General features: G+C 41.3%; 1 protein-coding gene across 3 annotated transcripts in view; it reads left to right on the top strand.

Moving 5' to 3' along the window:
- The window catches only part of PDE4D (phosphodiesterase 4D), a 919,557-nt gene that overhangs the window by 422,750 nt on the left and 482,049 nt on the right, over window positions 1–14,758 (top strand). Inside the window, exon 1 of one of the 3 annotated variants that reach the window (XM_075269765.1) lies at window positions 4,578–5,131. The exons of the other annotated variants lie outside the window; for them this stretch is intronic. Within the exon in view, the coding sequence (XP_075125866.1) occupies window positions 4,848–5,131 (284 nt within the window). The 5' untranslated portion in view covers window positions 4,578–4,847. Of the gene's footprint in view, window positions 1–4,577; window positions 5,132–14,758 lie in introns of those variants that run through there. 3 annotated transcript variants of the gene reach the window in all.

Raw genomic sequence — 14,758 nt, 5'->3', positions numbered from 1 at the left:
GTCAAAATTGTATCATCTGACATTGTGACATGGTGGCCTTCATATATAAACCCCTATGTAGAAGTGATAGAGGTTTAAAGGGTTTTGTCATGAACATAACCATATTAAAATTCCTAGAATTCCTTAAACTTGTTTGCGATTCTAAGCAATTACATTTTGAAAAAATAATTTTAAAGATTCCCTCTAACCATCTTAGTGGGGACAAGACTGGAGAGTTGGCTTCATTGGTGTTGGCTGACACTTGTCAGATTCTTTGCCCGGTTGACATTTGCGTTCGGACCATTCCATTTGTATTCAGGCCAATCGGATCATTCCGTTTTCATTCGGGCCATTCCATTTGTGTTCGGGCCATATGCGGAGAGAAAAATCCTGCAAACAGCACTTTTCTATCCACCTTTTTCGTACAGAAACCACAGAGACCCCATTATAGTCTATGGGGTCCACGGGTTTCCTTAAGGTAACCACTTTTTTATGTGTATAGGTTTCCGTTCGGGGGATCCCCAAGCAGAACGGAAACCCGAACGCACATGTGAACCAGGCCTAACCTGTCCACAATAAGCAACTCAAGGCTGGGATTTTACAAATTGTTTAACTTTTAAATGTATACAAATTTAAAGGGGTTATCCATTAAAAAAAAAAAAAAAAAAAAAAAAAAAAAAAAAACATGGGCCAAATAATAGGATGCATCAATACAAAGCAGTTTCTTGTTCAGGTCAATTACCTCAGCTGTGACATTTCGTTTAGACGCTCACTACTTCTCCCTGTGAGCAGTGCAGCCAGCAAATGAAACCTCATAGCAGCGTGTGGCCTCAGATATGGGAGTGATTTATTACCTGTGATTTCATTGCAGTGGAAAGTATAAACAAATGCTGCTGCACACCGTATATAGGTGAAAGGGTGAAACAGAATTTTATTTTTTGGTACATAAACGCCATGAATTGGTTTGACAAGCATAAAGAAAGTACTAGATCAGTAAATGCACATAACGTTTCGGTCATTTTGGACCTTCATCAGATAGGATCTAGTAGGAAGCAAGCAGAGTGCGCAGCAGGGTCATGTGGAGACTGGAGAAGGGAATAAGAGGCGGAATAAGAGGAATCATGAGAAATATAGTTTGTCCACAGATTCACTACATGTAAATAACAGTGATACAAGGAGCAGCAAATAAAATAAAGCGAGACAAAGGATGCACAAAAGAACAGGGACTATTTAGCACTGGATGTAAGGCAGATAATTTGGGTAAGCTGGATAGGATAACCCCTTTAAGGTCCATTCACATGCCGGACAATGGCTGACAGGTTCCCTCAGCTGTAACATATCAAACCATATTATAAAGACAAGAATTAAAATCATAGCCAGAAATCAGTAAACTAGAAGTTATGGCAATTGCTAAAGTTCCTAAAAGTTCCAATATGTGGCTATTTTTGGAAAGCCGAGAACAGGATCTGCTGTCAGACTAGTCGCTGTTTTTGAGTTGTTCTCGGTGACTGTCAGTTTCTCAGCAGGTTCCTCTCATAACATAGAGGCTGAGAAGCTGCTGCAGAAGTGACAACAAATGTGGCAGAGGATCCTTTACTTATTTTTGCACAAATGGCAGTCCAATATAATAGAAGAATCCCCCACCGTAATAATAATAGAGACCGCTATTCTTTGTTACCAGTGTCTTCCACTGCATTTCATGGGTTAACTAAGCTTGCCCGGCGGTTCCATAACATGAAGCCTGAGGCCATCTTTGTGCCACTGTATGGTGCTGTTTGATGTTGGGGTGTGCCGTGTTTTGTCTTCTTACAGATCTGTACAACATGCTTTGTCTGACATAATTTACCTTAAGGAGGATCTGCCTTCTCTTTTAACATGTTTGCATTAATGACTAGCTGTGAGATAAAATCTCTGAAGCATATATTCATCTACATTACTGTTACTCTGTTGTAACTCAGGGAAATTAGTAAATAAATTGACAACTGGGTGTTACCATTTTCCTTGTCAATAGGGATGTCTCTTTACACACTCTTTGATCAGTTCACAATCAGACTGTGTAGGGTCATTCTTTATGTCATAGGCTAAAACACCAGTTCTTACATTTCCAGGAGGAGTAACAGAGGAAATTCACAAAGCTGAGTTTAAAGGAAGTTGATCCATAATTTGTTGTTTTTTTTGTTTTTTGTTTTTTGGGGGGGGGCACAAGTATTTGTTAAAACAGACTGGAGCTGACAGATCAGCTTTGAAGGGAATCTATTACCACCTTTATGCTGCCTACTCTAAAGACAGGATATTTTAATATCCCATTTTATGTGCCTCTTATGTCTGCTCTTACAATCTTTAAGTATTCATGACCTACGGTCTCACCCTGTCCTCCTCTGCCTACCAGCAGATTGGCAGCCTTCTCCCTACTACTGTGTATGGGGAGACAACTGTCAATTAAGGGGTGGAGGGGAGGGGTTAGCCCACGGCTCATGAATGCTGAAGACTCGGGAGATAGCTACTATGATGTCTGAAATAGACAGCACATGGAGAAAGCAGGAAAATTTGTTCTGTAAGGCTTTATTCACACGACTGTTGTAATAACCAGCCATGTAACACAGATGAAGATCTTTGAGGGATCAGGGAAAAATTGGCCAGGGATAGGAGATATCCTATTTTTATGGACACACGATCCATCAAAAAAACCAGACATTTGAATCACCTTTAGCCATCTTATTCGTATTCATTCAGGGGCATCATGTGAAAAATTATAGCGATGTATTGAACAGTATTGATGCTGATAAAGCTCTGGGGTTAGATGGAAAACTTACTAGTAGCTGCAGCAGCCTGTGTTTGCGTAACCTATTTAAGGCTATGGTCACACTAGCGTTGTGTGACCATTTGGGAACTTCGTCCTTATAAGAAAGATTTTTCTCTTTCCTGATATCGAGCGGAAACCTGGTAACCACCTTTCAAGCGGATAGGGTTTCCATTTTTTGGACTCCAAGTGTACCCGAAGAACAGAAATCTGAACGGTAGTATGAACTTTAGGACTCCTTCACACGGGGCAAGAGGGGGCGGATTTTGACGCCGAATCCACCTCAAAATCCACCCCCTCACAATAGAGGTCTATGTGAACCGCTAGCGTCCTTTATTCCGTGAGCGGTTTGTTCCAGCTCACGGAAAAAAAGAAGCGAGCTGCCCTTTCTTCAGGCGGATTCCGCGACTGATTCAGCCGTGGCATCCGCCTCGCGACAGCACCATCTGGACTAAGACCATTCATGTGGGCCTACTCCAGACAGTCATGGCAGGTGCTTTTTGGTCCTATTCTGATGCGGCTTCCCGCATCAAAATAAAGACCAAAATACGTGGTCCCTAGCCCTGTGTGAACTAGCCCTTAGTGACCATTTATGGCTAGGTTCACATGTAGAACTATTACTTTCTGGTGTAACCAATGGATACCATTACAGAGCTCCAACAGACCCCATTTTAAGTCACTGGGGTTCCTCAGACTTTGTCTCTGCCAAGTGGTAGATCCAACTCTGTGATGGAACAGAAAACTGCAAATGCTATATACAGAGGGGAATCCAACATATCAGATACTGAAAAACAGTGTGTGTGTGTGGGGGGGGGGGTTTATTGAGACTTTTATGCCTATTTTCTTCCAATTATAACCCCCATTTTTTTAGCTTTAGGCATTAAGATGGTTTGCGCCTATTTTGAAGGCTTTTACACAAGGCTCGGGGCCTGTTTCACATCTGTGTTCGGACCATTCCGTTCCCCTATCCACATGAAATATGCAGAGAGCAAAGTCATGCAAGTCTATGGGGTCCGCGGGTTTCCTTAGGTAACCACATTTTTATGCCTATAGTCCAAGTGGACTCCCCGAACACAGATGTGATCTGAGCCTGACACTTTGCTTTTTTGGTGGGGAAAGTGGGCTTGGTTTATCTGGAGTAACATTGTATAGGGTGCATTTGCACCCTTTTAAAAAAAAAAGGAGCAAATCGGGAACAACTACACTCTATTATGTGGGCAGTGTAAAAACAAAATCACAATATATTTGATGGGAGGATTTTATGCAGAATTTACCAGGCATAAAAAGGTGACAAAAAATTTGGACAAATGATAAGCGATGGATCGATGAATAGATTGGGGTAATGCATACAAATTTCAGGCAAATTCCGGAGTATTGGTACTGTCTAGAGATCTGTACTTGTGATGCTAGCAATGGGCTGAGTGTATACTATTAGTAAGATGATTTATGAGGCGCCCAGAGCTGCAGGATCCAGGGGCTGCTCCTGTTTCTTAGGTATATATAAGGAGCAGGTATTTCCAGCTACTGTCAGCACTGCAACATTTTCCAGCTCATAGAACTAATAATTTATGGTTGAACTATCAATAAATTAGATTGAGGTTCCTGTCTCCATTCTGTACCTGCACATAAAGCAGAGCAGATGGCAGGAGAGGAAGAATGTTCTGGTTGACTTCTTGTATGAGGAGCCCTGTGTAATGCACTGTAGGAAGAGAGGCTGCCAGCCACATGAACAGGCGTTCACTTCCCTCCTCCCTTTACTTTCTATGTACATAGACACAGCTGCAGTAGAAGACTTGCAATAGTTTAGCAGAACCTGTAGGGCTCTCACAAAGCAGCTCTAATGCAGGCTCAGTCCTGGTCTTCTGATCATTGCCCAAAGAGCCAGTGCCAAGGATATTGAGGATAGGAGGGGTAATGTGTCATAGGCTCTGCTGTGTGAACAGATCACTATCTAAACACAGGAGCTGAAGAGATCCAAACCATGTTACAAACAGAGGAGTAACCTGCTCTGCAGCTGGCAGGTAGGTTGGCCACTGAACACCTATCTTCTAGACTTCACCCAACTTGCATGGAAGACATGGCTCAGCAGCAAGTGCCAAGCTCTGACACCCTGGCTGTCCCTGAAGTGGATAATACCCACTGCCCCAATGCCTGGCTCAATGAGGACCTGGTCAAGACTTTAAGGGAAAACCTGTTGCAGCATGAGAAGTCCAAAGCCACCAGAAAGACTTCTACTGCGTCCCCCAGGTTGTCACCTATTATATCCCCCAGGAATTCACCCAGACTTCTCCGCAGGATGCTGCTGAACAGTAATATCCCCAAGCAGAGGCGCTTCACTGTGGCACATACATGGTAAGGAAAGTTACTGGGTTATTTGGAAGGTGTGCAGCTGTCTGTGCCCTGCCCAGGGCTCTGCTGTTATATGGATTCTGTGCAGTATGTATTGTGTGTCCTGTGAGTTATTGCTATAGCACATTCTATAGTGTGCTGTCAGTGTGTATGTGCTGGGAGGAAATCTCTAGGGCATGTTATTGCTGGAAGCAGCCAGGACATAAAGGGTTAAACCGCTGGCAGAAACACAACCCTAGTGATAGACTATAGAACCATTAGTCATCTCCGGGGTTATTGTGTCTATTTATGTACTGTACTACATATATACAGATGTACATAAGTGTGTGCGTCTATCTATCTATCTATCTCCTATCTATCTATCTATCTATCTATCTATCTATCTAATAACTATATCAATCAGTGTATCTGATCTGCATAGATTTATCTATCAAGATCTATGTATCTAACCTATTTTTCTATCTAATATTTATGTATCCAATATTGGTTTTCTATCTACTTAATGTATCTGTATAACATATCTATGTACTGTGTCACACCTAAAATATCTACTGTATATATCTGGGTAATATCTATGTGTCTAGTATCTATCTATCTATCTATCTATCTATCTATCTATCTATCTATCTATCTATCTATCTACTGTATCCAACTATGTTATATGTATTGCAAATGTTGTATCTATATGTATAGATTTAGCAATATCAATGTAGTTAATACATCTTTCTATCTAATATCTACCTATCTAATCTATCTCATCTGTCTATCTATCCATCCATATTATCTATCTATCCATCTGTATCTATCTATCTATTCATATCTATCTATCTCCTATCTATCTATCCATATCTATCTATCTATCTCATATCTATCTATCTATCTATCTATCTATCTATCTATCTATCTATCTATCTGTGCTATCTATCTCTCTATCTATCTATCTATCTATCTATCTATCTATCTATCTATCTATCTATCTATCTATCTATCTATCTGTGCTATCTATCTATCTATCCATCCATCCATCTCTATCTATCTGTGCTATCTATCCATCCATCCATCCATCCATCTCTATCTATCTGTGCTATCTATCTATCTATCTATCTATCTATCTATCTATCTATCTTATATCTATCTATCTATCTATCTATCTATCTATCTATCTATCTATCTGTGCTATCTATCTATCTATCTCTCTATCTATCTATCTATCTATCTATCTCATATCTATCTTTCTATCTATCCATCTGTATCTATCTATCCATCTATCCATATCTATCTATCCTATCTATCTATCTATCTATCTATCTATCTATCTATCTATCTATCTGTCTGTCTATCCATCTATCCTTGTGTTATCTAATTGTATATCCTATACCATATGCCAGTATACATATACAGTACAGTGTATCTTGTATTATAGTTGAATTGTGTCCTTCTGTGTATTACTTGTGTTACTTCCATACATTGTTAAATTGTTTTGAATTGTTGCTTTCATTGATGCCTGAGAACATTGCAGACATTACAGATGTCATCTGTCTGAAGGGAAGACCTCAGGTCTAGTCTGTCAGAACAATAATACATTGTTTATGGAGAGAAATGGTGCTATATACGTGTCCTTTTATAATGTCATAAAGAAGAGGGTACTGGAGCGGATTCCTAAGTACAGTGTGGTGCATTCTTCCATCTCTATATGTTCTTACGATCCTATATATGTCTTTCCTTAGAGAGTTCACTTTATAGCAGTTCCTTATATAATTCTAGTAAGTAAAATTCTCCCTCTGCACGTGAAGTGATGATAGACATAGGGGAGCGAAGACTCAGAGCTGTAGAATTTCCCACGCCTGCTCTCACCAGTGCCACCAACAGGTCCTCGCTGACGGTCGCTGTCACTCTGCATTATTGACAGCGACACCTACATGTCTTCGATCCCCAGTTATGAGGAATCTCATTTTAATAAGAATTTATTAGCATCCTCTCTCTTTTACGTGTAAGGCAGGTGCTATAAATGCAGATGTTATCAAGGAGCAGACATGTTACTTAGAAGGATTCATCACCTAGCCATTATATAGACGATAAGTCATAGACTGGTGGGTGTCCGACCTCTGGTATCACCACCGAACAGGGGCAGCCATGTTATAAATCCCAGGGCTGAGGGTTGGGGGGCATCACTGTGAGCTACAGACAGGAGAATAGACAATAGTCTTATTTGTTATTTTGATGCATTGACTTCACATGGGGAAAACATTTTCCAGGATTTTATAATTGCAGACTTATCCTTGAAAGAGTTTTCCAGAGCTAACTTATTGACATCCTATCTGTATGATAAAGGATCAATATAGGATCAGTTGAAGTCACACATCCAGGACCCCTTCTGATCAGCTGGTTGAAGAGTCCTTTTCACTGAATATGTCCTGCCTTACATTGCATAGAGACTGTGCTTAGAATTGCAGCTCAGTCCCGTTCACTTTAAAGGGACTGTGCTGCTGTTGCACTATGTGACCGATGAACGTTACATCATCATCAGCTAAGGGGCTCATGAGTACTGCAGCCTTTTCAGAAAGCTGATCAGAGGGGCTCCGCGGGGTTGATCTGCCACTGATCACCTATTCATGACCTAGCCTAAGTCTACCCAACATTTTCATACTGATGACCCATCCACAGGACATATAGACCGCACACTGATCAGTTGACCTGGTTGCCTGTGGGCATCGGAAGCTATAGATACAGATGGAGATGGAAGCAGCTCTGCTCCTATTCAAGTAATTGGCATTGAGCTGCAGCCTGTCTACTGTATAGCATAAGCATCAGGGCACTGCAGATCTGGTCTTATTACTTAAATAGGTGTTATAGCTTTTGGGGCCTGGAGGCAGCTGGATAAGCTGATCAGTGTGGGTTCCAAGGATAAAACCATCCCCCACCAATCAAGGCCCTGGAAACCTCTCTAAGGCTAAAGCCCCATGTAGCAAAAATACAGCATTGTACATTACCTGCAAAGTGAATGAGATCCTGGCTAATCCCATCCGTACATGGCAGAAAAACATTAGCTGCAGAAAAGCTGCGTTTTCAATGTTTTTGAAAATTGCGCCATGAGCATTATACCTGCGGAAAAGCTAGCGTTCTCCCTGTAGGTATAATCAGAGAAGAAAATCTGCAAAAATACAATGAAAAACACTGCGGATACGTTTTTTTTTTCTGCAGCATTTTCTTGCTGAGTTTCACTAAGAGGAGCTATAGCCTAAGACGTGCCATCAGCTGATTCATAGGTTCTCGGGGTTGGACCCTACTGATCAGACACTGATGACGTATCATGTGGATGGATCCTAAGTATGAATTCCACTAAGAGTTCCAGAAAACTCCTTTAAAATAGGCCATTGATTGGTGGGTGTGAATCCGAGCACCTCACCTATCAGTTGTTTGAAAGGAGGCCATGGCACTTGGGTGGCAGCCGCAGCTACATTATATTTACTATTCATTGTGTTAATACTGTAGTGTCTGTATATGGTGCTGAAGCTCCATCCTATTCAGGTTAATGGGACATGGTGTAGTACCAGGCAAACTACTACAGAATGAATAGTACTATGCCCAGTAATGGAGAGGCTAAGCTGATCGGTGGGGGTGCTTGTTGTTGGACACCTACCTCTCTGATATAAAGCCTATTCTAAAGTAGGCCATTAATATTAAAGTTCTGAAAAAACCCCTTGACATGTACAAAGACATGGAATTTGTTATATTCAATGAGGTAAGATGAGTTGGGTAACCTCTTCTTCACACCTAGATAAAAGCTGAAAAAAGTAATATGCCCACTCTTCATATGTCCTGCAGTCACAAAACTAGTAATTGGATGGTATTAGAGGTTTGTTGAGATGTAGTGGAATATTACTATGTGATCTATTTCTGGCTGGAGTGAGATAAGTATACCGTAGATATGTAATATGATATGCAGTATTATAACCTACTAGCCTCTGCCTGCGACTTCGTCTGCGAATTGCTGGTGTCAATGATCCGCCTATATTCAGCAAATTGCTGCCATTGATGGTTTGCCTGCTCCAGTGTTTTGGCAGCTCTTAAGCTGTCCTGCTGCTGAACTTGTTCCTCGCACCGTGCCTGTGATTGTTTCGGCAGCTCGCTGAGACACCATATAATGAGCGTGTTTTTGGCGTTGATGATCCGCCTGCTCTGGCATTTTGGCAGCTGTCAACCTGGCCTGCCTCTGAACTTGTTCCTCGCACCGTGCTTGTGATTGTTTCGGCATCTCAGCAGCTTTCTGGGATGCCATATAATGAGTGTGTTGTTGGCGTCGATGATCCCCTTCAGCTCCGCTTGAGGAGAACTCTGTGATTTCTGGCTTCTTTCATATCTCTCGTTGTTTTAGAATTTTGTGACAAATTAGATTTTCTTTTTCCCAGCATGTTTAAAAGTAGAAAACTGGCAATTTGGATTAAAGGTATTTTCCCATTCAGTGTGTCAGCACTGCCTGGAGCAGATCAGATAATATCCAAATGCATGTACACAATGGACTGAGGGTTAGCTGAGTGTTTACACAGAGAGATAACAGCCCTAGCTTTATCACGAACCTGAGATAAGCTGCTGCAAGAGCAGTTTAATATAGAATGTGAACATAAATTCATAACAGTCGTGAAGCAATGTCATTTACTGGTATCAAAAGTAGCCTTTGTTTTAATCCAGGTTACAAACTATCTATGTGCCAAATATCATTCAAATCCGTTCAGCCGTTTTTGTGTGATTGAGGAACAAACATACAAACACACAAACTTTCACATATATTAGTAGTATGTGCTATTTCTGGCTGCAGTGAGATAAGTATACTATACATATGTAATATGTTAGGCGGTATTATAACCAATGGGCTATTTCAGACTGTCTGAGATATGTATACCGTAGATGTGTAATATGTTAGGCAGTATTATAACCTATGGACTATTTCAGGCTGTCTGAGATACATATACCGTATATATGTAATATGTTAGGCAGTATTATAACTTATGTGTTATTTCAGGCTGCAGTGAGATACATATACCGTATATATGTAATATGTTAGGCGGTATTATAACCTATGGGCTATTTCTGGCTCCAGTGAGATATGTATACCGTAGATGTAATATGTTAGGTGGTATTATAACCTTTGGGCTATGTCAGGCTCCAGTGAGACACGTATACCGTAGATGTAATACGTTAGGCGGTATTATAACCTTTGGGCTATTTCAGGCTGCAGTGAGATATATATACCGTAGATGTAATATGTTAGGCGGTATTATAACTTATGTGTTATTTCAGGCTGCAGTGAGATACGTATACCATATATATGTAATATGTTAGGCTGTATTATAACCTTTGGGCTATGTCAGGCTGCAGTGAGACACGTATACCGTAGATGTAATACGTTAGGCGGTATTATAGCCTTTGGGCTATTTCAGGCTGCAGTGAGATATGTATACCGTAGATGTAATATGTTAGGCGGTATTATAACTTATGTGTTATTTCAGGCTGCAGTGAGATACGTATACCATATATATGTAATATGTTAGGCTGTATTATAACCTTTGGGCTATGTCAGGCTGCAGTGAGACACGTATACCGTAGATGTAATACGTTAGGTGGTATTATAACCTTTGGGCTATGTCAGGCTGCAGTGAGACACGTATACTGTAGATGTAATACGTTAGGTGGTATTATAACCTTTGGGCTATTTCAGGCTGCAGTGAGATACGTATATCGGAGATAAGTCATCTGCGGATATGTTCCTTTAACACTTGTTGTAAACTATGAACCTGATAGGAAACATGAAGGTACTAAACAGAGCATGGCGCTTTTAGGTCAGAATCATGTACTTTTATGTGCGCCAATGGGAATTCTTGATGCAACTTTCCTGACACACATGTATATATGAAAGGCAGGAGCGTTTGATCATTGCTCTGTAGTGTGGACTGTGTACAAAACAATCAATCCCGTCCACATAGCCTCACTACTTGTATCTGAAAGCCGCCATCTGTTCTTATAGTAACGCCACCTGAGACATCCTGGCAATTTGTGGGCCTGTGCATTGCAGTTGTCAGGACAACACCATAGTACGGTGCTTATTTATGGAATCTGACCAGTGTCGTGCCCGCGGCGTGCTGAGAACTGTACTATGGTCATGTACAGGGGAAGCGGGCGCAGTGCGAGCCGTGTATTTATGGCATTCAGTGTAAGGGGAGATTTACCAGAAGAAATCTCTTTTTTGCCCATAGCAGCCAATCACAGAGCAGCTTTCAATTTTTAAGAGCACATTTTGAAATGAAAGCTATGTTGTGATTGGTTGATATGGACAATATAAAGCGCTCTCTCCCTTATGAGTGGTGCAGTAGCCGCACATACACGTCGCCTCTCCATTCATCTCTATGAGACTCCCAAAGAGAAGGCGACACTGCATGTCTCTGGCAATCCCATAGAGTAAAATGGAGTGGCCGCTCTAGTCATATATGGATACGGGACGTCCATACTGTAATCATCGGAGTCCCAAGTAGTCAGACCCCACAGAGAGTCAAGACCATAAACTTAGTCACTAAGGTTTGGCCGCCACAAACTCGCCAGTTGACGGAAGTGGAAGATCCGCTATGATTCCATAAGAAATTACACTGGAGAAATAACCCCATTTTAGGGCCGGATGATTAGGATCTAAATAAAAATCGGGAATAATTTAGGACTATTTAGGAAACACCCCTATCAAAGTCACATCCTCAGGGGCGGATTATATTAAGAGCAAAATGGGTTGTAGCGTGAGGCCTCCATAATCCGACCTCATGGTCAACTATACTGTTGTGGGACATGGTTGTCTACAAGAATGAACCTCGAAATTCATCGAGTGATCTGCTATTATTCTACTATGGGGTCTCTTCAGACCTTAGAGTATGTTAAGCTGAGACCCATGGAAGGTGACAAAGCAAAAACAGTGTTACTCACCTCTTCTGTGCTCCAAAGTGACTCCTGTTGTCTTCGAGCCTTCTGACTGACATCCATGACCTCTGAAGTCTGTTTTTGGACCACAGCGGTCACATGGGTCAGGCATCGTCGTATCGCTTGCATTAATGCATCACGAAAACCATTGACATTGGGCTTCAAAGGTCCCTGATGTCAGTAAGTCAGGAGGCTGGAAGAGAACTAAAGAGAACATGGAATAGTGCTGGAGCTCAGTGGAGGTAACTAACACTGTATTCACCTTTCCTGGGCCTCTACTTATTGTACTCTGGGGTATGAAGACACCTCAAAGTATTATAATAGCAGATTCAATTTGGATGTTTTATTTCTGAATGAAAATGCAGGTAGAGCCTCGCAAATATTGTAGTAACAGAACTAAAAGGTGCACAAAATCATGTAGGTTATTTTGATTAATGGCTGGTTTCGGGGGGGGGGGGTATTAATTGTCCAATCCTACCCCATTTTGGCAATTTTTAATGTAGTGGCAACTTTCAAACAAACCCTTGATGAATTTTTAGAACACAAATTCATCAACTTTGTCTGGTGAGAGTAAATCCCTAGATTTCATATACACATGACGTGTTATGAGGCCAAGTTTGCGTTCGTGAGATCCGAGTGCATCCCATTATGCATTCACATCTATGGCGGTTTCTGATTCGTTCTGTTCTGATGATCCAGAAGATTATAGAGCAGGTCCTATCCTGCTCCGATTCATCAGAACAGAATGAATCTGAAGCCCCCCATAGCCATGAATGCATAATGGAGTGCACTCGGATGTCTCTCCAAGTCTCATCTTGCAGCAACCCGGTGGAGGGGGATCAGAGAGTGCAGAATATGGTGACACGGGCTGTGCCGCCTGCTAGGCCTGGTGCGCTACTCACACACTCTGAATCCTCCACGAGGCTGTGCAGTAAACGGGGATGCCTGAACTTCTTGTCTTTCCCCGAGGCACTCCTTATAGGAGAGGGGACCTCTCGATACTGAGCCGTGTGGATGTGAACTCCCAAAGTTCTCTCACTAGCTCTGGGGCAGTCTCCGGTTGTACTTTAGAATAAGATGGCTTGTGTCTTTAGCTTCTAGGATGAGTTCTCCTGCTGTCTCACTCAGCAAGGTGAATGATGCTAGAGCTGAACTTCTATACTTCTGAAAAGCTGGACTCGACTACTAACCGCTGACCCTCTAAACTGCTGGACTGATTTTCCTACAGCTACTATAGAATATAAACCCTTTCCTTAAACCCCACCCTGTGGCCTCAAACAACAAGAAGATGAAAAGATAAGTGCGTATGTACAGTAAAATGGCGGATACAATGTACTTCACCATAAACACATACACATACAAGACACACAAGACAATCCCAGGTACATGTAACAAACACAGAACATATAGCAGCACATTGCTCTGGGATGCTGCACTCCGAGTACATTGCGCTGCAAACCCGGCCGAACATCGGAAGCACACTCAGTCATGTACGTGAGTCCTAAGGGTGTTTTTCACTTGTGTCATTATAATTCAGTTTTTTAATCCAAAGCAAGGAGTGGATAGTAAATTAGAGGAAATATTTGGGTATCTGTCTACTTTTCTCTTTTTGTGACCCACTACTAATTTATCTTTCAAAAATTGCTGCAAATTTTTTTTTCTAATGTCATATTCTGCGCAAACTCCTTGACTTTATTTTTTCCTAGTCGAGGAAGATTCCTCCATTTATCGTAAACAATCAGCCTTGGAGAATTACAAGCGGTTGGCGCTAGGCTTTACATCTACTTCCCCTCTTCTAATCTTATTATTGGGTATATGAGATCAATGATATTTAATAACCTAAAGAAACGAATAAGCAACAACATATTAAACACTTTGTACTTATATATGGAGTTAGTCAACCTCTAAATAGAAATGCACAGTACATGTACTAGTATAAGCCAGAAAAAGACTGTATGCGTACGCTCTGGTCATACACATGTAACATACCCTAAATTAGATATTAATACATATAGGGCACTGTGCATCAGATTGTTCATGTCTGGGATACAAGGAGTGGGTGATACCATCTTGCCAGCACAGAGGCCAGCTTTTCTTGTGGTATGGGGTGGCTTTGCTTTATGATGTCAGGCTTTGAGCATCACTTATCTGTTCTGTTTACTCTGTACTCTTCTGAAGACAATGAGAGCACTCTCCCATAACAGGATAGGTTTTATTTGCTTTCCGATCCTTTTACTTGGATACACAATATGGATAAAATTAGCACAATTATTCTAACTACATTGGAATGAACTGTATGTTGTCTCTGTGATCTCCTCTAGTATGGGGGCAAGGTCCGCACTCCTGTTAGCCAAAACAGAAAAAAATATTATCTCCTGTCTTTAAAAGGGACAATCCAAGAAAGCACCAGACACATTGGAGGAGATTTTCTAAAGTACCGGAATTATGTTGTAATTTGCACCGAAAACTGTTGTGTCACATTTATCAGTTGTTTTAGGCACTTATATGGATTGCATGGAAAGGGGAGTGGCTTTGTGGGAAATGGGTGTGGCCTACGTTGCAACTTTTCAAATATTGGTGCATTTTTCTGGGGTGAACTAAGCCAAACTGACAATTTGATAAATCCGGTGCAGTTTAAAGCTGTCTAGTATAAGTTTGCATTGTCTAAAGCTA

This window comes from Leptodactylus fuscus, chromosome 1, assembly GCF_031893055.1.
Source record: "Leptodactylus fuscus isolate aLepFus1 chromosome 1, aLepFus1.hap2, whole genome shotgun sequence".
In the NCBI taxonomy this organism is placed as follows: domain Eukaryota; kingdom Metazoa; phylum Chordata; class Amphibia; order Anura; family Leptodactylidae; genus Leptodactylus; species Leptodactylus fuscus.
The sequence above is the reverse complement of the archived record's forward strand: the minus strand, read 5'-3'. Positions and strand labels throughout refer to the sequence as shown.